The sequence below is a fragment of the Cucurbita pepo genome, chromosome 7 (assembly GCF_057944985.1).
Source record: "Cucurbita pepo subsp. pepo isolate OVF chromosome 7, ASM5794498v1, whole genome shotgun sequence".
Taxonomy (NCBI): Eukaryota; Viridiplantae; Streptophyta; class Magnoliopsida; order Cucurbitales; family Cucurbitaceae; genus Cucurbita; species Cucurbita pepo.
The window spans coordinates 11,906,435-11,934,349 of record NC_141804.1 but is presented as its reverse complement, the minus strand read 5'-3'; the positions used below and the strand labels follow the sequence as shown (position 1 = coordinate 11,934,349).

At 40.3% G+C, this 27,915-nt stretch overlaps 7 protein-coding genes and 1 non-coding gene across 19 annotated transcripts; 2 read left to right on the top strand and 6 right to left on the bottom strand.

Moving 5' to 3' along the window:
* Positions 1-1,318: 1,318 nt before the first annotated feature.
* LOC147792118 (small nucleolar RNA Z247) lies at positions 1,319-1,458 on the bottom strand. Its single transcript, XR_015421993.1, has one exon. It is a non-coding gene; the product is annotated as a small nucleolar RNA Z247 (small nucleolar RNA).
* Positions 1,459-2,909: 1,451 nt separating this feature from the next.
* Positions 2,910-6,336, bottom strand: LOC111798466 (PHD finger protein ALFIN-LIKE 4). 2 transcript variants are annotated; one of them, XM_023681630.2, is made up of 6 exons: positions 6,184-6,336; positions 5,916-6,042; positions 5,718-5,750; positions 4,981-5,209; positions 4,431-4,566; positions 2,910-3,489 (listed from the first exon to the last, which is right to left on the bottom strand). In XM_023681630.2, the coding sequence occupies exons 2-6, from the start codon at positions 6,010-6,012 to the stop codon at positions 3,226-3,228; spliced, it is 759 nt and encodes a 252-aa protein (XP_023537398.1). In that variant the 5' UTR covers positions 6,013-6,042; positions 6,184-6,336; the 3' UTR covers positions 2,910-3,225. The 2 variants fall into 2 exon arrangements, with proteins under 2 accessions (XP_023537398.1, XP_023537397.1); XM_023681629.2 differs by having other exon boundaries at positions 5,916-6,289.
* Positions 6,337-6,660: 324 nt separating this feature from the next.
* On the bottom strand, positions 6,661-11,339 carry LOC111798465 (nuclear transcription factor Y subunit A-5). 7 transcript variants are annotated; one of them, XM_023681626.2, is made up of 7 exons: positions 10,967-11,339; positions 9,688-9,746; positions 9,103-9,424; positions 8,567-8,679; positions 8,413-8,496; positions 8,140-8,337; positions 6,661-7,273 (listed from the first exon to the last, which is right to left on the bottom strand). In XM_023681626.2, the coding sequence occupies exons 3-7, from the start codon at positions 9,407-9,409 to the stop codon at positions 6,944-6,946; spliced, it is 1,032 nt and encodes a 343-aa protein (XP_023537394.2). In that variant the 5' UTR covers positions 9,410-9,424; positions 9,688-9,746; positions 10,967-11,339; the 3' UTR covers positions 6,661-6,943. The 7 variants fall into 7 exon arrangements, with proteins under 7 accessions (XP_023537394.2, XP_023537393.2, XP_023537396.2 ...); XM_023681625.2 differs by having other exon boundaries at positions 9,688-9,723; XM_023681628.2 differs by having other exon boundaries at positions 8,140-8,319; positions 9,688-9,723; positions 10,967-11,335.
* Positions 11,340-11,966: 627 nt separating this feature from the next.
* LOC111798626 (protein Brevis radix-like 4) lies at positions 11,967-15,838 on the top strand. 2 transcript variants are annotated; one of them, XM_023681882.2, is made up of 6 exons: positions 11,967-12,122; positions 12,188-12,517; positions 12,624-13,003; positions 14,377-14,512; positions 14,633-15,030; positions 15,490-15,838. In XM_023681882.2, the coding sequence occupies exons 2-6, from the start codon at positions 12,395-12,397 to the stop codon at positions 15,566-15,568; spliced, it is 1,116 nt and encodes a 371-aa protein (XP_023537650.1). In that variant the 5' UTR covers positions 11,967-12,122; positions 12,188-12,394; the 3' UTR covers positions 15,569-15,838. The 2 variants fall into 2 exon arrangements, with proteins under 2 accessions (XP_023537650.1, XP_023537652.1); XM_023681884.2 differs by having other exon boundaries at positions 12,035-12,122; positions 12,227-12,517.
* A 1,576-nt stretch (positions 15,839-17,414) lies between these two features.
* Positions 17,415-18,073, top strand: LOC111798628 (uncharacterized). Its single transcript, XM_023681885.2, has one exon. It carries the CDS (start codon positions 17,541-17,543, stop codon positions 17,910-17,912), a length of 372 nt encoding a protein of 123 aa, XP_023537653.2. The 5' UTR covers positions 17,415-17,540; the 3' UTR covers positions 17,913-18,073.
* Positions 18,074-19,352: 1,279 nt separating this feature from the next.
* LOC111799096 (small ribosomal subunit protein uS3x) lies at positions 19,353-22,515 on the bottom strand. Its single transcript, XM_023682496.2, has 6 exons — positions 22,357-22,515; positions 22,097-22,244; positions 21,787-21,958; positions 19,999-20,053; positions 19,775-19,906; positions 19,353-19,686 (listed from the first exon to the last, which is right to left on the bottom strand). The coding sequence occupies exons 1-6, from the start codon at positions 22,384-22,386 to the stop codon at positions 19,480-19,482; spliced, it is 744 nt and encodes a 247-aa protein (XP_023538264.2). The 5' UTR covers positions 22,387-22,515; the 3' UTR covers positions 19,353-19,479.
* A 1,314-nt stretch (positions 22,516-23,829) lies between these two features.
* On the bottom strand, positions 23,830-24,791 carry LOC111798894 (protein ELF4-LIKE 3). Its single transcript, XM_023682241.2, has one exon. It carries the CDS (start codon positions 24,462-24,464, stop codon positions 24,114-24,116), a length of 351 nt encoding a protein of 116 aa, XP_023538009.2. The 5' UTR covers positions 24,465-24,791; the 3' UTR covers positions 23,830-24,113.
* Positions 24,792-25,198: 407 nt separating this feature from the next.
* On the bottom strand, positions 25,199-27,653 carry LOC111798455 (growth-regulating factor 5). Of its 4 annotated transcripts, XM_087125350.1 has the most exons (5): positions 27,250-27,556; positions 27,020-27,122; positions 26,682-26,873; positions 26,260-26,599; positions 25,199-25,998 (listed from the first exon to the last, which is right to left on the bottom strand). In XM_087125350.1, exons 3-5 carry the CDS (start codon positions 26,866-26,868, stop codon positions 25,635-25,637), a joined length of 891 nt encoding a protein of 296 aa, XP_086981476.1. In that variant the 5' UTR covers positions 26,869-26,873; positions 27,020-27,122; positions 27,250-27,556; the 3' UTR covers positions 25,199-25,634. The 4 variants fall into 4 exon arrangements, with proteins under 4 accessions (XP_086981476.1, XP_023537381.2, XP_023537380.2 ...); XM_023681613.2 differs by having other exon boundaries at positions 25,199-25,989; positions 27,020-27,653; XM_023681612.2 differs by having other exon boundaries at positions 25,199-25,995; positions 27,020-27,558.
* Positions 27,654-27,915: the final 262 nt, after the last annotated feature.

Sequence of the window (27,915 nt, the reverse complement as noted above, 5' to 3'; positions counted from 1 at the left end):
AGTAGGAAGACGATTGATGAGATATGTGGCTGTAAGAAACGCGTCGTCCCAAAATTTAATAGGTACATGAGCATGAGCTAGAAGGGCTAGGCCAGTTTCAACAATATGACGATGCTTGCGTTCAGCAGACCCATTTTGTTGATGTGTGTGAGGGCACGAAACACGATGACCAATTCCAAGGGAACGAAAAAATGTGTTGTGAATTTTCTGATATTCCCCACCCCAATCAGATTGAACCCACTTGATTTTAGTATCTAGGAGGCGCTCAACATGAGCTTGGAATTGCAAAAATATACGAGGAGCTTCTGTACGATCATGCATCAAATAGATCCACGAAAATTTACTGAAATCATCAATGAAACTAATATAATATTTAAAACCCCCAACAGATGGAGGTGCAGGGCCCCAAACATCCGAAAAAATAAGTTCCAAAGGTGACGAAGACCTATGGGAAAAACTAGTATATGGTAATCGATGACTCTTTGCTAACTGACACGCATTACAAACTGACAAAGATGACTCACTAGCACACGAAATATTATTTAGACGCAAAATGGATTTTATTACTTGAGATGAAGGATGTCCAAGACGAGCATGCCATTGGGCGTGAGTAGTAGATCTGCTCACCAAGGCGTGCTTGAGATTATCGACATCGGATGGCTTAATAGGATAAAGACCAGATTCACACCTCCCATTTAGGAGACTTTTCCTCGACTGTCGATCCTTTATAGAAAAATGCCAAGGATGGAATTCAAAAAATACGTCATTATCACGAGAAAATTTATGAACAGAAAGAAGATGTTTGGAAATTTCAGGCACATGCAAAATATTACGCAACGCAAGAGGACGAGTAGCAGTATTAATTAGAGAATGACCAGTATGCAAAACACGCAAACCTGCTCCATTGCCGACTTGAACTTGTTCACCTCCATGATAACGTTCACGCACAGCGAGACGATCCAGGTCACTGGTGATATGGTCCGTAGCGCCTGTGTCGCTGTACCAATTTGGGTCAATCTTGTAAGAGGAAGTAGCCGCCAGTGCCGTAGGAGGAGCAGAAGAAGGTTCATCTTGATAGGACTCATCCATCCTATGCCAGCAGCGGATAGCAGTATGCCCCACTTTGCCGCAGATCTGGCAGGAAGGACGAGCAGAAGGGCCACGACGATCACCAGCAGGACGAGAGGGTGCATAACCTTGAGAACGACCACGACCGCGATCCCTACGCCCACGATTCTTCTGCTGACCACCACGACTAGCATAATTGGCAGAAGATCCAAGATTTAACTGAAGTTCAGCCTGGTGTTGTAGTTGGCGAGCTTCATACGTCATTAGATGTGCAAACACATCATCAAGGGTGAGGGCTTCACTCTTGGTAGTCATTGAGGTGACGAAGGGATCATAGTCAGGGCCAAGACCAGCGAGAAGATACGCGATCACATCATCATCCTGCAAGGCAGAGCCGGCGGCGGCCAGCTCGGTGGCTAGCCCTTTGATCTTGCAAAAATAATTTGCAGCAGATTGATCTCGTTTCTTGGACGTGGCAAGCTCAACACGAATCTGAGTAGTGCGAGCACGAGTTGACGATGAAAACATCCGCTGCAGGGTATCCCACGCCTCCTTGGACGTAGTAGCGGCAACCACATCATGAAGAATCTCCTCAGACATGGAGGAGAGAAGGCCGCTAAGGACTTGTTGATCCTGATCATACCACTGATTATAGGCCGGATTAGAGACCAGCTCAGCACCAGCAGCAGTTGAGGAAGGGATCAGCTTGGCAGGTGCAACATTGGTGCCATCGAGGTAGCCCATAAGCTTCGTACTCCGTAGGTAGGGGAGGAGCTGGGCACGCCATATGATGAAGTTGTTTTTGGTTAGACGAATTGTGACAACATGGTGTAGAGGGATTGGATATTGTTTAAGGCCAAAAGTCGCCATGGTAGTTGAGACGGTGTTGGAGATGGTGGATGGAGAGGAGGAAGAAGACATGGCGAGGAGTTTAAAAAATAAACCTTGGCTCTGATACCATGTTAGATTGAATGGCACGATGACCTATATGGGTCACGACCTCATGTATTTATAGATGCGTATAATGAAGATTACATTCCAAATCTATGATTTGGTAACAAACCATAAAATCATAGATTTGGTAACAAACCCTTCAAATCATAAACTAGTAAATCTTAGACTATTTTAGTATATACAGTTATGATCTATTTTAGGTTTAATGGTATCAAAGCCATGAGAGCTTATGCTCAAAGTGGACAATATCATACCATTGTGGAGAGTCGTGTTCGTCTAACATGGTATCAGAGCCATGCCCTAAACTTAGTCGTGCCAATAAATTGGTAAATCCTCAAATCCTCAAATATCGAACAAAGAACTCCTAAAGAAAAGGAGTCAAGCCCCTCCTCGAAGGCAGTCAAAAATGACTAAGACTCCAAAGGAGTCGAGCCTCGATTAAGGGGAGGCGCACTTTGTTCGAGGGGAGGTGTTGGATGATGGAAGTCCCACATCGACTAATTTAGGGAATGATCATGGGTTTATAAGTGAGGAATGCTAACTCCATTGGTATGAGGCCTTTTGGGAAGCCCAAAGCAAAGCCATGAGAGCTTATGCTCAAAGTGGACAATATCATACCATTGTGGAGAGTCGTGTTCGTCTAACAGAACACAACTCTTTCAGGGAACACTCCCTCTTTATCAAAATAATCAAGAAGAGATTATAAAAATACTACAGGAATTGTTTGAGATGAGAAACGAGAAACTTAATGGAGTGACTAGTAGAATCTAACCATGTAGACCAAATGTTTTAGTTATATGTAGACAAACTAATGATGATATAAGCACATCTGAATGTTCATCCAAATACACTCCATTCTTGGCAATTTTCATATAAGAGCCTAAGGGTGGAAAAAAGGAAATGAACAACCTTGTTAAGCCCATCGACCAGAAGAAAAGCTACTGGCATGATGGAACAGGGCGTAGCAGATCAGGAACATTAAAAAAGATAATGGAACAGGTTCGTACATAGAGTACAATCCATGTATCCCAGTTTGGAATTACATAGAAAACATTTTAATAACCTATAGACTATCTGGATAAACAGGGTTCCATCCAAGCTAACGCATTTAGTACATACCCTCCCCTCTGGGAACATGGATTAACATTGACTACAAGTTAGCTTAATCCAACATGAACAAAATTAAGAAGGTACCCATCATTATCAGGGCCGTGCTCGCTTATTGCTGCACGAGGGGCATTTGTATTGCTTGATATGTTCGGCTCTGGCAGGAGTGATCTTCACACACTTCCCATGGAACCACTTCTCACATAGGTCGCAACATATCCAGAACTCGTCCGATGCATAGTTTTCCCCGCACGCCCCGCATAAGGTCTCCCCGTGCTCCTCCTCCTCTTCCTCGTCTAGTAGTCCCTCATCCTCTTCTTTTGCTAACCCCTTTGACAATTTGCTTGCCTCAGATCCTCGCTGTTGACCATGTTAATGTTGTTAAAAGAAAAACAAGTTAAACAAATATAGTATGGTCAAAAGATCATATATACAATGAAAACCGACTGGAAATATAGAGTTGCAGATAAATTCCATCATGAGTAGTCAAGAACTAAGTTGTCAAAATGAATAACACCAACATCAGATGTGCACATGGTGGTGGTTCAGGAATCCCAAAAATTTTACAACTCTTTCCTTTGTAAGTTTCTCTTATAGTCTGTTTTCTGTTTTTGAAAAAGAGAACGATTGCATAGGGTCAAGAATGTTGAGGATTGTTAAGAGGTAGTCCCATATTGACTAACTTAGGGAACGATCATGAGTTTATAAGTAAGGAATACATTTCCATTGGTATGAGGCCTTTTAGAGACGTCCAAAAGCAAAGCCATGAGATCTTATGCTCAACGTGGACAATGTCATACCATTATGGAGGGTAGTGATTCCTAACAAAGAGGTAGTCCCACATTGACTAACTTAGGGAACGATCATGAGTTTATAAGTAAGGAATACATTTCCATTGGTATGAGCCCTTTTAGAGAAGTACAAAAGCAAAGCCATGAGATCTTATGCTCAACGTGGACAATGTCATACCATTATGGAGGGTAGTGATTCCTAACAAAGAGGTAGTCCCACATTGACTAACTTAGGGAACGATCATGAGTTTATAAGTAAGGAATACATTTCCATTGGTATGAGGCCTTTTAGAGACGTCCAAAAGCAAAGCCATGAGATCTTATGCTCAACGTGGACAATGTCATACCATTATGGAGGGTAGTGATTCCTAACAAAGAAATATCTGATTATAGTAATTGTTGCACTAATGTTCAAATTCTTGAGCAATTGTTAAAATAATCTTGATCAATCTAAACCCAACTAAGTGTTCATCGAATGAAAAAGAAACAAGACACTAAAATTTGGTTTACCCCTTTTGAGCCTGTCTTGGATTTGTTGCTGCTGTTATTTGAAACTAACGACTTGTCTTTTCCCTGTTTCTTCACACCTCCCGTCACGACCTCAAAGATTGTGGGCATATCATTTATCATTGTAAAAAGTCGTTTCCTGGATCATGAATCAAATTCTAAAAGCAAATAATGGCACCCACAAGAGATAGAGTACATGAATTATGAGCCTATTTTTCCCACCCACCTAAGTTCCTTCGATAATTTTATAAGAGAAATAAACGCTTTTACATATAAAACATAAGTGCCCATCAGTCAATTTCCATATTGTGCAATCTTCAAAGAACAGGTGGAAACACAATTAATAAAGAGATGCGACAGACATCAGTGACATCAGTGTAGTGCTCTGCACATCTAATCATTCTGTTTCTCTTTTTCTTTTTTAAATATCAGTGACAATTTTGTATTTTCAAGACACAAACCATACACGTCATTGAACTATGGTGCCGCCGTGCAGCAGCACAGCAGCAACGGCCAGCAAATTTATCTTATAAATGGTAAGGGGAAGAAGTACCTGTCAGATTTATCAAAGCCAAATCTAGCACCAAAGTAGAAAGCCACAGCAAGAAGCCATGCGTCACTATGAACGGCAACAAGGGACAGCCAATCCTTTTCTTGCATCCCATCTCTAGCAAAGTTAATACCCAAAGCTGGTTCCGGAAGCTCTGGAGGTACTTCTTCAGCAGGCAAATTAACTTCCCACTGTTCATTAGGGAACCCATATAGGCAGAGGTTTTCCTTCTCTGAAATTGATTATCAGTAGTGTAAATAATTGCAAAGCTCAACACTGTCCGTAAAAGCAGAAATGGCTTCATCGAGTACTTGAGTGCTATCAGAAAAAAAGTAAATGGTTCCACTCCGAAAGCAATTATATTATTATTCAAATACTAGAAGGAATTGGGTTCCCAATAACTATCGCATTTTATGTTTTGAAGGTCTACACGGAAGAAGGCATGGAGAAAAGTAATGTCACCAACTTCATTCTCAAGAAACAAACAGTGACTAAAGTTCCATGAACAATTAATTCCTACGTGCAAGCTAGATGAAAACAAAAACAAAAGTTGGTGAATCCAAACAAGAATTTTCACATTGTATTTCTAATTTTCCATTACCAAAAATTCACGAGTGAAAGAGAATGCGCCACAGAGAAGATTTCAAAAGAAAATTCGTGACTCTCAAATCGCAATCACAAGTGAAAGAAAACCCTCAAGTTACGCAAAAGAGGAAGAACACAGAGAAGGGAGGTCAGACCAGGGTCGCACTGCTGATAAAATTCTTCGACATCTGCAAAAAAAATGACAAGAGGAAAAGAGTAATTAATTACAAGTTTCCCCTCAGGAAACTAATCAGAAATGTATGAACGCCAATCTTATCTCATACTCCAAAACTTGAAAACATAAAGCGAGAAATAGACAAGGCGGAAAAGGAAAAACAGAGATTGAACAAGACCGGTGGTGAGAGCTCTAATCATTCCGGCACGACGGCCCTTAAAGTCTCTGAAAACCTCTTCCACAGTCCGAGGATTGTAAGCCGCACCTCCATCCATGTTTGCTTGAATCCAGAGCCCCTTATAAAGCTTGAATTCGAGAAAAGAAGAATCAAACAGCAAGAAATGGGTGCGGAAATGGAAATAAGAAGAAATGGAGAGAGAAAAAGCAGCAGAACAAAGAGCAAGAAAGCCACTGGTGCAATGGATAGCTATGGAGAAGAAAGGCACCGAGAAATGAAAATCAAACGCCCAAAGAGATTCAGAAGCAGAAGGAGAGTGTTGATCTTGCAGTTGAGATTTTGAAGATTGGGCTGCTCTTTCTGTTCAAAAAAAAATTAATAATAATAATAATAATAATAATAATAATAATAATAATAAAATGGAATAAATAAGTTAATAATTCCATTTTAGCTTTTGTTGAACATCCAATGACGTGGCAGGGGCTGATTGGATGGCGGATTTAAATGGATTTTTAAATTTGATTTTTATGGAGAAAAATGCCGCCAAGTCAAAACGACAGTAAATAAAGCCATTTGTTGTTCTGACCGATAGAGATCACATGGCAAATACCAATATCTCCAAGTTTTCGTACACGTATCATGATTTAACGTCACCAACGCACTCCACGGCGGAGGATCGTCGGAGGCGTCGCCGGCCGGTGATCTGCCTTTGGAAACAAGCGACAAATTATCCAGAAAAAGCAACTAAATGGAAACAGGAATATCTCTATTTAAAACTAATAACAACAAATGCAGCTCAAATGGGTTTTGGTCTATTCCATTGTGGTCCGCTTCTAAAATTTGGGCTGTGGTGTTCTAAGCATGAGCAAATTATTGAAGTCCATTAATGGCGGCTGTCTCTACCCACTCCAAACTAACTAAGATAACAAAGCATAAATAAGTAACAAAGCCAAGGATGATTTGCCGGTCTAATTGAATCATGTGGAGGCTTCTGGTGGTCTGATCTTCTTCCACCTCCCCGTTTTTCATTAGACAACTGATGCATGGTTCCGCGCTCCATCGTGCACAAAGCCACCACTGGAAGAGACGGCGGAGAACTGACTGTCTGACCATGTCCGACCAAACATTACTGAGCCACTAGAGATGCTTGTGGTCTCAGAGCAAGTTGCAGTCATGGTGCCAGGGTCACCAGTTTCAGAGCTACAGGTATTGAAGTCTGGTGTGTCTTTCTGTTGGCACCAATCAGTCGGAGGAGTTATATGGTCGGGTGGCTGGTCTTTTTTTGCGCTGAGAAAGCGTCCACCAGATCCCCTTACTCTGTTCACTGCGTGACGATGTCGGGACTCGTGAAGATATGGCTGCAATGAAGGGATAATTTGAGCATAAAAGTGAAATGATGTCATTGTCTAATAGAAAAGTGAAAGAAACACTATGAACAAATAGAACAGTGTAAGTGTACTGCTGTTATCAAACATGAAGCAAAAAATGTAATGCAATTGAAATACAAGCTATAGGTTTACCCTTTTCCCTTAGGTAATCAAGGGCATGTGATATCCCAACCGTGGTTGGGGAGGAGAACAAAACACCCTTTATAAGGGTGTGGAAACCTTTCCCTAGCAGACACGTTTTAAAAACCTTGAGAGGCAGCTCGAAAGGAAAGCCCAAAGAAGACAATATCTCCTAGCAGTGGGCTTGGGCCATTACAAATGGTATTAGAGACAGACATCAGATAATGTGTCAGCGAGAAGGCTGTTCCCCGAAGGGGGTAGACACAAGGCGGTGTGCCAGTAAGGACGGTGGGCCTCGAAGGGGGGGTGGATTTGGTGGGGGTCAAACATCGATTTGGAGAAAGGAACGAGTGCCAACGAGGACGCTGAGCCCCCTGAAGGAGGGTGGATCGTGATATCCTGCATTGGTTAGGGAGGAGAACAAAACACCCTTCATAAGGTTGTGGAAACCTTTCCCTAGCAGACGCGTTTTAGGGAAGGCCGAAAGGGAAAGCCCAAAGAGGACAATATTTGCTAGCCGTGGGCTTGGGCCATTACACATGCCAACTTAGGAAGTCCGAACATTTACTTTCTATTTCAAAATTATTACGCTCGAGTTCTTCTCATCCTATATTTAAGTCCCACAGATTCCATCGGAATTGATTGTCTATAGTAAGTGTTCAAAATCAACAGAAAGAAGGAATCAAATTCAAATGGAGCTCAGTGGATAGAGATACCTTTCGATTTCTTATGACTTTATTTTGAGCCTCGAGCTTTGCTCGAGACTTTCTTCTTCTAATGATTCCATGGTATTGTTTTGCATTGACATAGATCAGCCCATCTTCAGCAAGACCATGCGGTAAGGGGACTCGTGCAGGTGTACTTCCAACAACATTGGAATTTACTTGAGCTTGAGTCTGATCAGAATCATGTAACTGACATCAGTCAAGGACCAGAAAAGTTCAAAGGATGAGATGAAACAAGATAACCAACAACAAAACAAAACTTACATTACTAGCCATCTGACCATAGGCACTGCAGAATAGCCCTCCATACGAAGGATCTACATATGGATATGGATACGGCACTCGAGCCTAAAATTGTGACAGAAATTAGCGTAGCAGCAAATAAGAAGCACAAATCAAATAACACAGTTTAACCTACCATTAAATGGCTGCTATCAACTTGGGGAGGATTGAACATATATTCAGGGTTGCTAAACAAAATAACTGGTTTCATCTGATTCTCTACGCTCTCGCCATAATTTTCATCTAGACCTGAATCAGAAAGACTTAATAAAGGTTAGATAACCTAAAACCCATCCGAAACGTTGAAAACGTGTAAAAGATAAGTAGGGCAAAAAACTTTTACTGCTGCAAACATCCTTAACCACTCTAATATCGTTCCGTATCTGTATAAATAGAATAGAATTTTAGGAATGCATAAAATTCGCATTCATTAGCCCTTCAGCAGTTCAGCTACCGTCCTTAACCAAGTGTCCGAGACTCTAAGGGTGCCACAGGGGTTAAAGTTTCATGCCTTAGCAAGTCATTAATACAGTGATAGTATTGGAGCTCCACATACTCCTCTTTTCTCAATTTCTTGTTTTGTTAACCAAGTCAAGGTGAGCCACACTACTACTAATCAAATAAACATTGAATGAAAAATAAATAACCCGTGGAACCCGAGGATGAAAGTACCAGACTCTGAAGAAATACATTGCTCTTGAGCATTTTGCACTTCCATAGCACGGACTTTATGAAGAGATTGACCCATTGAATAGGCTGTGGATGACTCCTGATCTCGTAACCGAAGGCCTGATTGTTCGTGGTGAGGTTGTGGGGGAGTTTCATTCTTTAGAGTTATATTATCAGACAAAGCCATTTGAATCTTCTGTTCATTTGAATTCCGCCAGGGCATAGAATCAACAGTATATGGAAACAATAAATGGACAGAGTTTTGATCAAGATTTTTCTGGGCAAAGTTCTCACGTGGAATGGCCATCATGTTTCGTCAGCGAGTCTGAAATCAGATATAGGGCCAAACAAGGTGATAAAGCAATGTAAATGTTCTTCTCACCATACTTAGCTCAATTCAAAACACGATACACTTAAAAGTATGTCAATAAGGTAAGAAAATATGTGGTACAAAACATGTACACTAGAAGATAAGGTGCTAAAGAAAGGGAAAACCAACTAACAAGTAGAATCACAATTTAAGACAAAATGGCATTTTCACCTAATTTTCTTAATAATCTTTCAAGTACTACATAGTTTGATAAGTACCTTTCATTCGAACGCAATCGTAAGCTGCCAAAGTTGCTACAATTCAAATAAGAAAAACACTATAATATTGTCAATTTACACGTAAAGGGAAATGAGTATACATTGGTACAAGACTCGATAGCGCACTCGTTTATCAAAGAAAAGGATCTTTTGATCAAGAGCAAACATTTCACATGAAATTACAGGCAAGCAATCAAATACGAGAAACTTACCAGCATGAATATAGAATCATACACATCTTCAAGACACACCATTATAATGCCCTACAAATTCTTCATTTATTTGTTTCATTATTTATGGTTGATCTAACATCACCATTGTACAAATAAGCAATAACATCATATGTCACTAACTTGAATAGCCAGTAGTTGCAACAAGTCTAAATCTACCGTGTATCTAAAAATCAACTACATTATGGGAAAAACAAGGAGTTCCAAACCTTTAGGAGGTTTATACAATAAGCAGACAAGGGAAAGCATGAAAACAGGTAAGCTAGAGAGTGTAATGAAGCACCAATCAGCTAGTAACATTCATTAAAAATGGAGAAAGATCCACATAATCATACTTGCTGTAAATATCTGGCCATGAAAATTACTTAAAATTCAGAAGTCCATGATTCACCAAATCTTGAAAGAAAAGAGGGTTAGGAATCATGACTCCACACGATGGTATGATATTGTCCACTTTGAGCCTAAGCTCTCATGGCTTTGCTTTGGGCTTCCCCAAAAGGCCTCGTACCAATGAAGATGTATTCCATACTTATAAACCCATGATCATTCCCTAAATTAACCAACATGGGACTCTCTCCCAACAATCCTCAACAAAGAGAACACCCATAAAAGAAAAGAAAATGTTAAGACAACATCAGGCGAAGCTATGAAGTCTAGAAATGATTATCAAAGCCCCATTCAGAGTAAGCAAGGGGGAAATGCTCGATAGAAATGGAAAATGCATTAATATAAGCGAAATCCATAACCGGAACTGAGACAGCGAAATGCTCAGTACAATTTAAGAAAACAGCAAGAGGACAAGAGTTTCATGGTTAAATCAAAGAACAACATCCATGCCATCACAAAAGAAGCATCGCCCTGATCTCAAACTCCACATGCATTCAATAATGAGCAATCAACAAAGCTCCACTAAGATTCTAAACCCCAAAAATGGAGAATCCAATCCAATCCATCACAAGCAATACCGACAAGAACAAAAAGCAGCAGCAAAAACAGAGGAAATGGGGAAGACGATGAAAGAAAACAGCAGCGGTAGTAATAAAAGAAACCTGAAAAGCAGTTTGCGGAGAAGTTAAGCAGCAAAGAAGAAAGGTGTTGGGAAGTTGTGGAGCATGTCTCCTTTGACGACGACGCCCGCCACTTGGGGTTTCTTCTCTCGAGAGTCAGAAACCAGCACTCAGAGTCGGTCCGTACAGTTTTCTCACGGGTTTAAGCTGTGAAAAACGAAACAGAGGAAGGGGCGACTGAAACACACGAGAAGCGCAATGGGAGTGGGCAGTGGGTGATTCTTCTCTCATCACACCCACCACCACTCGGGTCCTCCGATGCCTCGTATATTTGGCCCCCACTTTCACGTCCAAACGCGGCCTTACTCCATCTTCTGCCCTTATTCACTCTCGCTCCCAGCCGCCGTTAGCTGTGTAAGCTACGCCCACCCGCACTCATTTGCTTTCTCCCCCACCTTTACCTTATTTGCATGCCCCCCTACACGTTGCTTTCCCATATCCGCACGTGCTTCCCACGCTCCACCTCCCGCGTGACCCGCATTATAATATTTGCCACTCCTGTTCCCTGTAATTTCGAAATTGCCCCTTCTTCCCACCTGTTCCCGAGATGAATAAAGTCCAGAAAACGACACCAGTTAGCAAGCTACTCCTTAATTTCCAAAATGCCATTGGAATCTCAACTCAATACACCTTATGAGATTTTTTTTTTCTTTCCCTCTATATATATATTTTTTTAAAATAATAATAATAATAATAAATAATAAATAATAAATAATGCAATAATTCATTTTGTAAACACGTTTTGTACCAAACTTTAGAAACAATAATTAATTATTTCTTATGATAATGTTCCTTTTTGAGATAATCACATTTCTTAGAGTAAAAAATGTTTATTCTTTTATTTTTTATTTATTTATTTTTTTTTTTTTTAAGGTAGTAATTTAGTTGGGCTGGAATGAAATGGGCCGGGCTTAAGTCTGGGCTTGGCCGTTGATTCTGAGAAGCCGAGGTTACCCAAAAGTAGAAATACAGCGGCCGCACAAGAGCAACCGGTATATAGCCGGTAGCAGGTAAGGACGATGGGACATTGAAGACATGTCATAATTGCAATTGCCCGGCAACCAACAATTTGTTTCACACTCATTTGCGCTCCTTTTCATTTCCCGCCGGAGCAACACTCTGTTTCCATTTCCACCAGGTTCCTTCCGTTTTCTTCTTCTCTGTTCTAAAAATTCCTTCAAGTATTGAATATGGTTTTTACAGGGAATCACTGGTGCTTCGTCTATGCTTGGATTGAATCAGTCTGACGGCGGAGAACGGCGGCGTCTTATGTTCATCGCGTCAAAACTGAACCACAACAGTTGATCCATAATTTTAGAGGAGAAAGTAGAGATTCTAGTCTCCATCATCTTGTTCTTTTAGAAACTTGTTCGAAATTGGTGTACTGGAGAAGTGCTGCGAGAGGTGAAAATGCTGACATGCATAGCTCGTTCTAAGAAACTCGGAGATGGCTCATTGAGTCAAATTGAAGAACCGGACTCGTTCAATGGACCTGGAAACAAGCAACAATCTGTCAAATCTCTGACAGGTCAGGTACTATGAGATCAAATTCTTTCTCTCCTAGTTACCAATTTCATGTTCTCGTGACAGGAATGCGGGCATTTATGTTTTACATTCCTTGCTTGTTCGTTGTTTTTAGCTCAGAGACATGGCGTTGAAAGCCTCAGGATCGTACCGGACTTGCAACCCTTGCGCAGGGCCGATACCGCCGAGTCGACTCAAGAACTGCAACTCACAGCCGGACGCCGACTCGGACCGGATCAAGTGGGCTTACAAGAGGAGCGGGAGCTTGAGCTCGACGAAAACGAGGACATGGGGGAAGGAAATGGAGGCGAGGCTGAAGGGGATTTCAAGCGGAGAAGGAACCCCGAATTCAGTGAGTGGGCGGCGAGTTGACCCAGTTGTTTACGTTGAGGAAAAGGAACCAAAGGAGTGGGTGGCCCAGGTGGAACCCGGTGTGTTAATCACATTCGTTTCGCTTCCTCGCGGAGGGAATGATCTGAAACGGATACGTTTCAGGTACGCTCTATACTCATCCATATCAACGGCACAGATTTTCTTTGTTTGGGTCTATTTAATTCCTTCCCTGTTTGACTATAATCATATACCGTATTTCAGGGATTAGCAATACAAGGCCCTCTTAGTGGGTCATTTACTGGGATTTATTTTTTGGCTTTATTTGTCCTTCTGGAGTTTCTCTATCTCTTTGGTGTTAGGATGGTTGGGAGGGGCTAATTTAAGGAAGTAAGAAACACTATCTCCATCTGCACGAGGCCTTTTGGGGAAGCCCAAAGCAAAGCCTAATTTAAGGAACGGATCATTGGCTTATAAGTAAGGAACACTATCTCTATCAGCATGAAACCTCTTGGGGAAGCCCAAAGCAAAGCCACAAGAACTTCGTAATTCCTAACCTTATGATCACTGGAGCTTAAATATATAAAAGAAGAAGAGGAAGGAAGAAATAAAAAAAATTCAGACGCGGCGTTCAAACATAGGGTTGGAGTAATTTCCGTTGGAACAGCATTGGGTAGGTGGGGTCAGATGTTGATCAGTAAAGATCACGCCTTCTCATGAAAAGCAATCAAGAAAAAGTCCAAAAGTAGAACTCAATTTGATGGTGGTGGGGTAGCTTTCTTCCCAGTTTTTGTCTTTGTGTCGGGGGAGTAATCTCTTTGTTGTCAAGAATTCTTCACGCCCACCCTGATTCTCCTGGATTTGTCTTCTCCTAAATTGAGTTTCGCCACTATGCCTGGACACACATACACCCCACACGCCACACAAAACTTACCATCTTACGAAAACGAACCAGGAGGGAGGGCGACCTTATTCTTCAAGGGGGACAAGACAAGACTTAAGGAGTAATTGTGTATACTGTTGGTCTCTGCTACATGTCGGACCTCACTCCTTCCACCCCAAATAATTGAATAAACTGTTGTGTGTTTCATCTGTAACCATTTGGACCCTCTGCGCATTGACTTTAGACTACGTGACACCAACTAGACCATCCTATCCTATCATATTGGCTTGCTCTGTTGGGGATTGGATCTAGTCTTCATAGCTCTTGGGTTGGGTACACAGTCAATATTGACACCTCGAGAACTACTTTATTCAAAGCATTAAAGTGTTCACATTCCCTTTTTCCCCTTTTTATTAGTTATTTTTTTACTAAAGGAAATTGGGTTCCTCTTTGAGAATTTTCATGATTAGCAGCACTTGGGTGGGTTGGGTAAAAAGTTGTTGCAAGGGACGAGAACAATATCCCTTGCTATGTTAGCTATGCAAGAAAACAAAAGGAGTGGTAGTTGATTTGGTTTCATCTTTCAGTAGTTGATTCTCTGGTTAGTATCTCTATCTAGAGTTTGATTATTGTTTTGATAACCACCTTTGATTAGTCGGGACGTGTTCAATAAATGGCAAGCTCAGAGATGGTGGGCCGAGAACTATGATAAAGTTATGGAACTATACAATGTCCAGAGGTTCGACCGCCAAGCTTTTCCTCTTCCTACCCCACCGAGATCTGAGGATGAGGTAACCTTCTATATAATTATAGAAAGAGGATGAGGCTGTGAGTGTTAAATTTGTTTTGTTCATATTATCTATGTTGCTATATCCTATTGATGAGGCTCCCCTTTCCCCCCAAAACAACAGAGCTCAAAAATTGAATCTATAGAGAACAGCCCTGTGACACCTCCACTAACCACAGAACGCTTGCCTCGCAATCTCTACCGTCCTACCGGAGCTGGGGCGAGCTATTCATCCTCAGATTCACTTGAATACCAGCCAATGCAGTATCGCCAGTACCAAGATTCAGGTCTGACCTCTACTCCAAAACTCTCTAGCATCAGTGGTGCCAAGACGGAAACATCTTCCATTGATGCATCCATGAGAAGCAGTTCATCTAGGGATGCAGATCGTTCAGGAGAGCTATCCATCAGCAATGCTAGTGATCTTGAGTCTGAATGGGTTGAACAGGATGAACCAGGGGTTTATATTACAATCAGAGCATTGCCTGGCGGCAAAAGGGAACTCAGAAGAGTCAGATTCAGGTATGAAGATACTAAATAATCTTGATTTGGAAGTAGTTAATCATGAAGTTAATATTGCCACCCAGTATATTTTTCTTCGAGTATAGATCCAAATTCAATCAAAAGCCAATTATATATCATGGTCATTGAGATCTCTTTCTGCCTATTTATGAGGTGATATAATGCATAGTCATAAAAATACTCATTCCTCTGCCCTAGATAACACTTTTAGATATCCTGTAAATCTCTTCAAATGTTCTTTGTCTTATGGGTTGCTATGGCTCTAATGGTCCCTCCAGCTAGTCTACTTTCATGCTCTTGTATGTTTGGAGATAATTTAAACTAAAGGTAGTCCTAGGCCAGGTGACCCACAGGCTTTCTAGCAGCGTTCATTATGTCGGGGAATAGCATGATTTGTTTTATTCAAGTTCATTTTCGTAGCCAGAATTCTTATTGTCAAGTCCATTTTGAATTTTGTAGCCGGGAAAAGTTCGGGGAGATGCATGCAAAAGTGTGGTGGGAAGAGAATCGAGCCAGGATACACGAGCAATACTTGTGAGGGAAGCAGTGAAGAAAGTTGGCAAGGGGTGTTTTTCTAAAGTTTTTCTAAATCTACGACCATTGCCATGCTAGTGAAAAGTCTCGCATATAGAGATTATGATGTTTGGGGGTATACTTATACATGTGAAACCGAGTCACGATATGCCGATGTTAGATTTTAATTTTTTAATAACTTTTTCTCCCTTGCCTATGTACTGTAGTATGGTGGATGTAAAACTATAATTCCTAATGTGTTAATATCAATGGAAGAGATTCAGATGTTCGGAGATTTCCTCCCTCTCTCAATTCAAGTATGAAGTACAATCTCTGTTAGTTTTAGTAAATAGAAACCTTGAACCCGAACTTATTTGAATGTTTCTGGAGTGGCATGAAAGAAACAACCTACGGGCAACGATCAACATCTTTGCTGAAGCAAGTAGGAGCTGCAAAATCATGGCCATGATGTTGTTAATTGAACGAGTTTGAACAAGTTTAGGGTCTTGAAACAAGGGAAAGTGAGAAAAAGGGGAAATTCCTGTTGAATTTGTAATACACTAATAATGGAGATGGAGGAAAACAGGGGAGTTACAGACATGCTACTATTCTTACAATGATTTGAGAAGGGAATGTTTTCCCATGTGAACAAAACAAAAATGGATTGTGTTTGGCATCGCAGAAACTTAAAGGAGCAGCAACTGGCTATTATGCTGTAAAGTGAGGCTATTATGCTGTAAAGTGAAAGAAAGAAAAGAGAATTATGGGGAGGAAATGAAGGAAGAGATCATTTGGGAGACAAAAGGGAGAGTTATAATTAAGGAATCTGATGAGAGAAAATAATTGCAGGATCAGACATACTGAAGAGTTCTTGATACGGGAATGAAGTGGACAGCAGAGAGCGGCGGAAGAAGGAGAGAATGTGGAGGACAATTGTTAGTGGAGACTGAGAAGTGCTTCTCAACAACCGACAACATGGAAGGACACTATGAGAGAATGAGAAAGCTTTCAGTATCGAAACTGGCACAAAACAAGCAAGTAATGGGAAGCTGTGGACTGGCAGCTTACTTTTATCTTTGTCTTGTATAAGTTCAAGAAAAATAGAGGACTGGAAGAACCAAATGCGCACCACTGGGTTTTTAGACCTTGGCCCGATAGCCCCGTTTAAGTCCACCTACGTGAATACTGGCCCAGTTCCAACCCAAGTCCACTACCAGCAGATATTGTCCTCTTTGAACTTTCCTTTCAAGACTCATTTGCTAGGGAAAAATTTTCACACCGTTAGAACGAGTGTTTCGTTCTCCTCCCCAACCAACGTGGGATATCACAATTTCCCTACTCTGCTGAGTTGAGTTGAGAGTGTGTCTATGGCCTCATCTTGGCTCCACATCTCTTCATTAAATAATGGAAGTGAAATCACTTTCTCCTAGTCTACACACTTATCCAATAGCGAACAATAAGCAAATTTGAATGTACCTCAAGCTCTTTGGATTCATAGAAGCCAGTGATGTAGTGCAGTTTTCCATAACCAGCACAGCTATAGAAGTAGCCGCAACCCTACAGAACAAGCATGAAACTTGAGCCAATCTTCAAATTCCTGTGTTAAATGGGCATAGAACACAAGTTAAACGAAATTTTAGTGCGCAAATCCTAATTAATTAACAAGTTAATGCTGAATGTAAAGTATACCACAATGCTTTTGAGAAAAAAATAATAATAAGAGTGGGATATTGCGGCAACGTGTTGCAAACCAATTCCTGGAAGGTGATTGGACCAACAAGATAATGTTATCGTCAATGTCAAGTGCAAAACTTGCCACATGGGACAGAGGCACAGAAACTAAGTCCACATGATATCTCAAATTTGGACCGCTAACTCGTTCACCCTTCCACCACCTCTATCTATCCTCTCACTCTATTTCCTCAAATCAATTCAGGAAGAGACCTAAACAAAAGCTGCTTCAATCCAGTTTGAAAGAGAAGGCAAGAGAGAATCAGATGGCTTCAACTTCCGCAGTTTCAATGGCTATGCCAATTACTAATGCGACCCAGAAGAGAGTGAGGAGCACCGAGGGCTTCGCTAAGGCATTGCCTTTGAGGCCTTCCAACAAGCCAATTGCTGCATCAAAATCCAGCAGCGCCAAGTTCCAAGTGCAGGCTTCTTTGAAGGAGAAGGCAATTGCTGGACTGGCTGCAACTGCACTGACGGCCTCCATGGTGCTTCCTGAGGTGGCTGAAGCTGCAGGAGCTGGAGTTACCCCTTCTCTCAAGAATTTCTTGCTCAGTATTGCCGCCGGTGGAGTAGTTGTCACTGCTATCTTGGGTGCAATTATCGGTGTCTCCAATTTCGACCCCGTAAAGCGGACCTGAGCGTCGGAGGATGACATTCGACCAATTATCTTATCATTTTCCATTCTTCGTCCCTCATGTTCCATTGTCTGTAGTGGTTGTTTCTGTGTTATATGTGTAATATGCGGCTCCTGCTGTAAATTCACCATATTCAATATAAAGTTTCCATTTGCTCAAAAGAATTTGCTTTTCCCGGAAATCTAGACCACTTTTGCTTTTATCTTCTTGATGTACCCGAAGCCCACCACGGCATTCAACCTAGAATGCCAATCTGAACGTAGTTTGCTATCACTCAACAATACGACAGTTACCTGGCTATAGTCTAACCATTCTTTGGCAAACTGAAGCTATAAATTTTGTATACTTTTCACAGAAGATCAATATGCCATATTTTTCACCTTTCTGTTACACGGCTCAAGTCCACCTCTAGCAGATTTTGTCCTTTTTGGCCTTTCCCTCAAGGCGTCTGTTATGAAAAGGTTTTCATACCCTTATAAAAAAGGTGTTTCGTTCTCAACCACAACCAACACCAACGTGGAATATCATACTCTGTTCATCCAATACACCTCGGACAGAAATTGATCAAAAATTTTACTTCATACTTGATATCGTCCCGCTCTTCATACTTCAACATCTACAACTCCTTGGCTGAAACACCTAGAATCTCTTCACCAGACTCCTGGAAGGCTGTCACCCATGTCAAACCAGTATGGTCTTGGATTTGGGCATGAAGAAGATATCTGTAATCACAACTCCTCTACACTCCTGCCAGATGCATCCTTCAAATTATGAACTCTTCTTTGAATTTCCATACCATTTTTCCTCAACACAGGAATTGATGGATTGGTAGATGTTACAATACCAATGACATCCAGAATAGATTTTAACAAGACAAGAGGAGAGAACAACCATCCATCGGCACTAACGCCATCGGAGATCAAGAGGCTGTACCTCTCCTGCGCGTTACCGATCATCTTGACATCTAGGATCTGCACCAGAAGCTTGGAATTAACGTCACCAGCGACAATTGCAGGAATCGCATTCGGTGTGGTGAAAACGCGACAGCAGGAGAGCTTGAGAGTGAATCGTGAAACGAAAGTAGAAGATCACCAAGAACCTAATCAAAACCTTACGAAAATGGAAGAGAAATTGATGATGGATATGAAGCGTAATTGCAGAAAAAAATCGGAGTCTCTTGCCGATAATAGAAAGATGAGAATCCGCTCTCACTCGTCGGAACCCTTAAGATTCCGGCGGGACGTTAGTTTATATACGCGCGGGGACCTGATCTCGGCTTCTCGTTGATGTAATAAAATTATTGCAATTTTCATTAAAATAATAAAAATCACGTTTTAATCTTTCAACTTCCGTTTTATTCACATTTATCTTTTTCAGTAAATAATTCAAATTTTTGCAATGAAAATAAAAGAAAATAAAAATTTTATAAAATAAAATCAAACAGGAGTCCAAAATAAATAATGATTTAAGCAAAAAAAAAATGTTACAAACTGTTGTTCACATGCATTATGTTTGATTATCAAAAAGAACGCTCAAACCAAGAGATGAATATCTAGATGAGAAGCCTCTCTCAAGCTGCTATTACTACTTCTGGAACAACCTCAATATCAGCGCTCAAAACTGGTGGTGGTGCTGCTGCTGCTGCTGGTCTATGCACGATTTCTTCTTCCTCCTTGGGGGAATGGATTACCACAACATCAGGAAGAGGGGTGGTAGGGCCTTGCTTGCCCTTGGGATCCCAATCAAGCATGATCTTAACTTTGATACCCAGAACTCCCTGAGACACCCAAAACACACAATTAACATTATACTTCATCGTATAAACACACTGCCTGCTTGCTTGCTTTATTATTATCCAACCTAACCTGTCTGAGAAGAACGTGTCTAACAGCTGAGTCGATATAATCTCTCACTGGTTGACCAGATGATATCATATATCCATCTTTGAATTTCATAGACTTTGCACGCTGTGCCCTCAGTTTTCCACTAACAATCACCTGTTTGAATGTTAAGAATTAACGTGTCCACATTCGCATATAATTTTTTTTTCATCATATAGCGATAATAATGGATTGAGCTACAAGCTAACCTCGCATCCCTTTGCTCCACTTTCCATAACGAATCTCAAGACACCATAGCATGCCCTGATGGAAAAAGTACACACATCAGCATGGATCATATTATATTATGTATTCATTTTGATACTCACTTATAATAGCTCAGTCAGAAGATCGATAAAATGGAACCCCATAGGCTCAAAAATTAAACTTTGAACTTGTTAAAACTATTAATAAAAGGGAAATTGAAGCAAAGCTCCAGCCTTCAGGAAAGGCTCAAACAATAGACAAGCTCATTCACAAGAACGCACAAACCACAAAGTTCATGTATCAAATTTAATAATAAGAAAAAGAACAATATTGATTTGCCCATTCTTCAAAGCTATAAAGTTTCCATGTGTATATGCAAATATATTATTAATAGAAAAGGTTGATATACTAATGACAACTGTGTTTTCAAACCACGAGGCTCACTCAAGGCTACAAGTCAATTTGAATAATAATTTAAGAAGCCTGGACACAGTAACATGTTAACGTCTGGAAAGGCAGGACGTTGGCATTTTGAGCACATTTTTTCTGAGGATTGTGTATACATTGATCTATTCAATACTTGAATACTTGAAAACATGCAAATTCAACACCAAAAAAAAAAAAAAAGAAGAAGAAGACTTGGCAATGAACCAAGTGTACATCATGTCACAATTTCTTTCTGCCTGTCAGATGGGGATTTAAGGTTGGGTTAAATTTTAGGTTTGGTCATAAGATAAGCAATGGATTGGGAAATACGCATAATAATGGGCTAGGCTAAATGTTTGTTCCCTCGTAACTATTTCAAGGAAGCAGCACTTTTATTAATAAATAAATAAATAAAACAATACAAGGGCATAAAAAAAGCTCAAAAATGGGCATCCCACTGTAGAAATGAGCTACAATTAAGAAACCGCTCATCAGAAAGACCCCTCCCAACTCTCCTAAAGATTCTATTATTCATCTCCCCTAAAGACCCCACAACACCGCACACACTCTAGCTTGCCACAAAAATTCCCAAGGAAGACATGTTTGCATGTCCAATGTCTGAAATTTAAAAAAAAAAAAAAAAAAAAAAAAAGAAAAAGAAAGGGACTTCTTTTCAATAGTTTAGTGTGTCCCCTATTGGAAGCTCTGTCAAACGAAGTGCCCGTGCTTCCTAGCTACTAATGATATTAAAAATGACCTTGTATGATCTGTAGTTAAGAAAGTGATAATTGATAGGTGTGATTTGTTCGTAATTTCACGAACACATTGTGCATGATAATACTTGATTGTATATTTTTATGATTTGCATATTTTTATGATTGTGCATGATAATACTCTTACTCTTCATCCATCGAAAACATTATAATAAGAAGAGACAGAAAAATCACAATCTGCAGACAAAGAAGCCTAAAGATACCACCAAGCAGCAGCATGTCTCCTCCCTATGATTACAGTGTGAAACAAAATGATTCCACAATAATTATCAAATGGAAGAGCTCAATTTATATTGTCACCATCCGACACAAATTTGGCACCAAAACACCAATCTGCTTTGTAGATGACATACATAAGAACCCAGGAAAAAAAAAAACAAGTCTTATGAAACTACAAGTTATATCTTAAATGTGATTGATAGAATGATCAAAATACTACATACATCAGAGCTGTTCGCAAGAAAATAAGGAATCAGTGATCTTTTTATTCTATCATTATCATAAAACATAGATCCATTTCTATGCCAAATCAATAACAAACCAATAATAATAATGCTTCTAATAATTATGGGATGGAAAACAAAAAAGTACCTCCGCACAGCAAGGCCACCAAGTAGCTTGTAGCGAAGAGACTCAGCTTGGGCAATGGCACAAAGCCCTCTGTTGTTAACTTTCTCGGCGTAAAGCTCAACACTGTTCTCCGGAAACTTGAAGCGCTTCTGCACAACCGAGGTGAGTTCCCTAATCCTCCTACCCTTTTCTCCTATACAACAACAAATAAAAATTTTCGAAGAAAATCACTAACGCGATATCGATGAGTGCTAATCTAAGACGTTTAATCCAATTTAGGAAAAAGGAAGTCTGTTTAATAAACTGAATTTCAAAATCAAAGTAAACTAACCGAGAACGTTTTGAGTGCGGGTGGCTCGGATGATGATCTCAGTGCGCATAGGAGTAACTCTAACCTCGACACCGGAGTATCCATCCTCGGCCAACTCTCTGGTCAAAACCTCGTTTAGCTCGGCAAAAAACACTCCATCGGCAACGAACTGAAACAAAATCGAACACAAACGATAATGAACTCAAAACATTACAGAACAGAACAATTGTCGTAGAGATGGCGGGGAAATAAGTACAGATTAAGAAATTTCAAGGACTGACCTTTCTCTTCTTACTCATCTGGGTCGCCATTTTCAAAGAGAGATTGGAAAAAGAGAGACAAATCCGCTCGTAAAAGATCGAAGTTATGAGAAGAGAAAGCTCTGTTCTTCGCGCGTTCCAGAGGAAGAAACGCTGCCGCCGCAGATTGAAATTTATACGGCTGATTCGGATCTAGGGCTTCCAAAATGAACGGTCGAGATTGGTTCTACGATTTGAGCACAAATAAACGCATCCTTGGTCTTGTACACAGCCCAACTATTGGGCCAACAGACCCATTAACGGCCATCGAAATCCAATAGGCCCAAATTTGCGCAATCGCATATTTATATTCCAAAATTGCCCTTTAATTAAAATATTAAAATTTGGAGGTAACCAATAATTTATACATTTTTTAAAAGTGAAAAAAATAATAAAAATAAATAAATAAGGTGAGGATAAGCATGGAGAAGCTGCGTTCCAAATCGAAGCTAAAAGTGAGAGTAGCTTTGGGTCCCTCCGTCGTGTCGTGTTGTTGGGTGTCACTGTTTTATTATAAGTCTCTTTCGATTTAAATTAATAATTATATATATATATATATATATTCCAGTATTAATATTTATTTTCTGTTAAATTGCAAATTTGGTAGAGAGTTATTGTTAAATGTTAAAACCCTCTAAATTATTGGTCAAAATTGTATGAAACTTTATTTGATCATATTCTAATTTTTAAAATTGTAATTTCACCCATATATATATATATAATGGAGTGAAGTTTGAAAGCCATTGGAACACGTATCAAAACAAAAATTAGGAGTTAAATGACCAAAATGCTTCTAAGACTTGTAGTGAAGTTTGAAAGCCATAGGAAGTTAAATGACCAAAATGCTTCTAAGACTTGTAGTGAAGTTTGAAAGCCATAGGAACACGTTAAGTATCAAAACCCAGAATTAGGAGTAAAATGACAAAAATGCCCCTATCACTTAGTGGTGAAATTTGAAAGTCATCTAAAATGCCCCTAGGACTTGTGGTAAAGTTTGAAAGTTATTGGAGTATCAAAACCAAGAATTAGGAGTTAAATGACCAAAATGCCCTCTATGTGCTCATGCATAAAAAAATTACTCCCAATAATTTAAATTAAATTTACCTAATTCCAAAACTTACTCCAATAATTTAAATTTACCTAATTCCTTAACTAGGAGAAGGTAGTCATACTGACTTTAAATGAAACTACAAGGAAAAGGTCCAAGCGAATCAAACTCAAGCCGGATCATTAGAAAGTGTACTCTCTTACTGGCTCAAAGATGATTATTATCTGCTTCTTACGTTCTGTTGGCCTTGAGCCATCAGAAAGTGTACTATTTTATTGGCTCACTATTTTACTGGCTCGAAGATGATTATTATCTGCTTCTTACACTCGTAGAAAAGAAAAGACCCTCCAAAGCTGCCATGATTCATTGAACCCTTTTTGTTTTGGGGCTTTTGGACAGCATCTTGATTGTATTTATTTAATTAATTTTGTATTTTGTTGATAGGAGAGCACCCATAAGGAGGTTTGTGTTCATGAAAGAGCACCCAAAGGAGTACCAAATTCATGAAAGAGCACACTCCCCTTCCTCCACACAAATTCATTTTAAAAATAGAATGAAAAACAAAAAACAGATCACCTCTCACTCACACCAACAAAAATCCAAAATCTAACTTCAAATTACATCCTACACTCGCACACAAAATCTCCGAAATTATTGTTGTAACCAAAGAATGAGACTATTATCATGGCTGCTACGGCGGAGGACGGTTGCGCTTGTGGCCAGGCTTGGCGGCGGCGGCGGAGGAGGAGTCTCCTTCCGACGAAAGCTCCATGGATTTGGTGAAGGAAGTGGAGAGATGTGCGTATAAATCCACGACTCTCCTTATGTTGTTGTTGAGCTCGCGAATCAAACCCACGTTTCTGGTGAGATTATGAGGCATTTTGGACTCCTGATTTTGGTTAATTTCGTTGATTAGCACTCTGTTTTGGTCCAAAATGGTCTGAACTTGAACGAACTTCTTCTGAAATGTCTGCACCATTTTCCCCTCAATTTGGCTTCCATTTCCCACGCCTCCTCCTGACGACACCGTCTCCCCTTCCATTACTACACTTCAACCCAAAACCCCGACTTTTCGCAATGATATGATATAACTTTTGAGCTTCCAAAAAAGTATATACTCATAATGATTCCATCCAACAATTACATATTAATTCAAATTAATTACAGGAAAAAAAAAAAAAAGGGTGGTGTTGGTGGTACCTTGAAAATCTGGAACATGAGGTTGAGGAAGAGGAAGTGTGATTCCCGAGGAGAAGGGGAAAAGATCGGCGATTGAATCGAATCTCCGACGTCTTCTGAGAAGTCTAGAGAGATGATGGAAACAAAAAAAAAATTAAATTAAATTAAAATGGAGAGAGAGAGAACATATCACGCTTGGAGTCGGAACCTTTTATTTATTTATTTATTTATTTATTTTTGATAGTCAAATATCCACCTGTTATTTCGGATTTATTCAGATCCAAATCTTGACTTTCCCAAACACTTCTACATCTGCCACGTGGACTTTGATTAATCCTCATTTTTGTTTCATTAATAATTTCGGACTATTTTATTCTAACGTCTCAAATAGTAAATGGACAATTATTATGATGATAAAAACACGTCACGTTTTTTTTTGCATGACAGCGAACTTATAATTATAGAGACCATAGGTGAGGTATGGCAATTTCGAAACATGGACTTGTAATTTCGGTACCTCTCTTCCGAGATACCAGCGCCCAAGCATAAGCTCTCACCTCAGGCTTTACTTTAGGCTTTTCCAAAAAGCCTCGTAATAACAGCAGAGTGGTGGTCCATTGGGGTCCTCTCCCATTAAGATTAATGGTATTATTATGATCATTACAAGACAACAGACATAGAAGCTTGAACGAAGCTCAGAACACAGAACACAGACGGATGCCAGGATGCTTGCTGCTTACCTTAGGCATTCATGGCCTAATTATTTATACAGTGAAGAGGATGGGAACACAGCAATCGAAGCGCGCATACTTGGATCCTTGTTATGGAACAAGCCTGCACCACCACTGTTGTGTTCAACTTCCACACACATCCAAACAAATCCACCTCATGGGAACAGTACCATTTCTCTGTCAATCCAAGTACATTTTTGGACACATCAATCAGAACCCCCAGTTGGGTGGGTCGTCAAAGAAAATCAAATAAACAAACAAACTAACTTATTTGTAATGCATTTTGGAAGCAGCTGGGTGGGTCATGGATTTTGGTAATGCTTGTTGTTGGAACTGAACTCATGCTGCGACGAGTTAGGAATAGAGATTGAAAGCCGAGTTGTATTCAAATCAACCCACGATTCTGTGTCTTTTGGAGACCATTCATCAAGGAAGTGATGCATACTCTTCTCTGGTTCCTTGTACGAATAGTCACTACCTTGTAAAGGCGAGCAGTTCTTGTGTCTGAAGGATGAGGAAGAGCAGCTCATTGTTAGAGGACTCAGCTGCCAGGAATCTTCCATATTCGAAGCAGAGAAGCCTCTAATGTTCCCACAGCGTTCTTCTGACTGCAAGGGATGCTCATCAACGACATCTTCCTTCACCCCACAACCATACCTGTTTCTTCTTCACAGTCACAAGAAAAGGGTAAAACCATCAGCTTAACCTCCAAACAAATATCAGAAACAAAATGTAACCGCTCATGTCCACCGCTAGCAGATATTGTCCTCTTTGGGCTTTCCATTTCAGGCTTTCCCTCAAGGCTTTCAAACGCGTCTGCTAGGGAGAGGTTTACACACCCTTATAAAGTGTGTTTCATTCTCCTCTCCAACCAATATGGGACATCACACAAAAACAACTTTTTTTTGTTCTTTTGGAGATACAAACCTGTAATCTGGGTCAAGAAGCAAGGAAGTGATGGAGTTTTGGGGCGTAGAAGAACAGCCATGTTGGTAGAGAAAAGGGTGGAGGTGTTGGGGATGAGTTTCAGAGGGGAGAGTGGAGTTGTGGGTGATGGAAGAAATGGCCGGGGAATGAGTTGTTGTTTTCAAAACTTCCACAGGCTTTCTTGAACGGTTTTTACCTCGGTGCATATGTCTCTCACAGTACTTAGAATCCGGGAATGCCTCTTTGGAGCATCGCCATTTTTTGCCGTCTGTTCTTCTGCACCTTCCAGGCTCAGGGTCGATTTTCCTCCCGGAACCCATTTGCAAGTAGTTCCATCCAACTGAACACAACAAAAAGAGGAAACATTTGTATGATACATAATAGTAATAAAAAGAATGTTAAAAGAAAATGGGTGAAGTTACCGTGGGCATATTGGTGGGGAAAGAGGGTGGAAATGAAAGGAGAGTGGAAAGAGGTTGTGTTAATGGTGAAGAGGAGATGGGGAGGGAGAGGGATGCCGGAGGCCATGAACTTGAAGATGAGGGCTTGGTGCTCCAGCTCTTGCCACTGAGCTGCAGTGAATGGAAACCTGTTTCTTCCTCCGCTCATTGCCTCTGAATGAGGAGGAAGAAGAAGAAGAAGAAGAAGAAGAAGAAGAAGAAATAGGTATATTTATTTATTTGAGAGGGAGCAGAATCTTGTGTGCATGTGTTTAAAACTAATGGTTCTGATTATAATGCCGGAGGGATGCTCATCACACCTCTCTCTAGCTCTGTGTGTGTTCATATTATGACTGCAACTCTGTGCATCTTCTGGTTCTGCCTGCCTGCCTGCCTGCCTGCCAGCCCTTGTCTCTGACATCTCTACGGAAATCCATAAAATAATAAAACAAAAGGAAAGAAAAGGAAAGGAAAGGAAATTTAAAAGAGTAAAAGAGTTGGAGTTTGAAGCTAAACGGCTGCAGCTGAAGAAATATGTACACCTTTTTACCTTTTCTGTTGATTTACCCCACAGCAGAGCTGCTTCAGACTATATCCCACTGCCCTTCCACTTATTCATACATACATATGCTTCACTCTCTCTTTTCTGTTCATTTTCCACCTTTTCTCCTTTCTTTTTCTTTCCACTTTCCTTCCACTTGGATTGTTGCACCGTTTCTGCTTGCTTGCTTCATTCACTTTATTAACCCCACTTCTTTTAATACTAATTTACCATTTCTTTTCACGCACCTCAAACTTTAGTTTCTAAAAAGTAAGCCAAGCCAAACCAAACCAAACCAAACCAAACTTAGTCTCTCTCTCTCCCTGAGAGCTCGAGGCAGTCATTCAAGTCAAACAGGTTTTGTAACGGCTCAAGCCCACTGCTAATAGACATTGTCTTCTTTGGGCTTTCCCTTTCGGGCTGACCCTCAAGGTTTTTAAAACGTGTCTGTTAGGGAGAGGTTTCTACACCCTTATAAAAGGTGTTTCGTTCTCCTCCCGGTCTTTACCGCTTTGTTGTCATTTAGTACTTTGCAATCCTTGAAAAAAGCTCAAGAAAAAAGGGTAATAAATATCATTCTTGCTCTTTCACTATCGATTTATAGATTTCTTGAAGGGCTAAACTATAAATAAAGCCACAATGTTGTAGAAATGTCTGGGAAACAAAGAAACCCAA

Bases quoted from the DNA above. Each gene is read 5' to 3' on its own strand.
- LOC111798455 (XM_023681610.2), bottom strand. From the start codon at position 26,868: ATGAGCGGAGGAAGAAACAGGTTTCCATTCACTGCAGCTCAGTGGCAA. The intron at 26,600-26,681 runs GTAACTTCACCC...TGTTGTGTTCAG, and splicing joins TCCCCACCAATATGCCCACG to TTGGATGGAACTACTTGCAA. The intron at 25,999-26,259 runs GTTTGTATCTCC...GTGACTGTGAAG, and splicing joins CTTCTTGACCCAGATTACAG to AAGAAACAGGTATGGTTGTG.
- LOC111799096 (XM_023682496.2), bottom strand. From the start codon at position 22,386: ATGGCGACCCAGATGAGTAAGAAGAGAAAG. The intron at 22,245-22,356 runs GTCAGTCCTTGA...ATTTTGTTTCAG, and splicing joins AGATGAGTAAGAAGAGAAAG to TTCGTTGCCGATGGAGTGTT. The intron at 20,054-21,786 runs GTACTTTTTTGT...TTTTTCCATCAG, and splicing joins GGTGGCCTTGCTGTGCGGAG to GGCATGCTATGGTGTCTTGA.
- LOC111798626 (XM_023681882.2), top strand. From the start codon at position 12,395: ATGCTGACATGCATAGCTCGTTCTAAGAAACTCGGAGATGGCTCATTG. The intron at 14,513-14,632 runs GTAACCTTCTAT...CCAAAACAACAG, and splicing joins CACCGAGATCTGAGGATGAG to AGCTCAAAAATTGAATCTAT. The intron at 15,031-15,489 runs GTATGAAGATAC...TGAATTTTGTAG, and splicing joins CTCAGAAGAGTCAGATTCAG to CCGGGAAAAGTTCGGGGAGA.
- LOC111798894 (XM_023682241.2), bottom strand. From the start codon at position 24,464: ATGGAAGGGGAGACGGTGTCGTCAGGAGGAGGCGTGGGAAATGGAAGC.
- LOC111798628 (XM_023681885.2), top strand. From the start codon at position 17,541: ATGGCTTCAACTTCCGCAGTTTCAATGGCTATGCCAATTACTAATGCG.
- LOC111798466 (XM_023681630.2), bottom strand. From the start codon at position 6,012: ATGGATGGAGGTGCGGCTTACAATCCTCGGACTGTGGAAGAGGTTTTC. The intron at 5,210-5,717 runs GTCTGACCTCCC...AATCAATTTCAG, and splicing joins TTATCAGCAGTGCGACCCTG to AGAAGGAAAACCTCTGCCTA. The intron at 4,567-4,980 runs GTACTTCTTCCC...TTCATGATCCAG, and splicing joins GGCTTTGATAAATCTGACAG to GAAACGACTTTTTACAATGA.
- LOC111798465 (XM_023681626.2), bottom strand. From the start codon at position 9,409: ATGATGGCCATTCCACGTGAGAACTTTGCCCAGAAAAATCTTGATCAA. The intron at 8,680-9,102 runs GTACTTTCATCC...TTTCTGATTCAG, and splicing joins ATGTATTTCTTCAGAGTCTG to GTCTAGATGAAAATTATGGC. The intron at 8,497-8,566 runs GTAGGTTAAACT...TCACAATTTTAG, and splicing joins TTGATAGCAGCCATTTAATG to GCTCGAGTGCCGTATCCATA.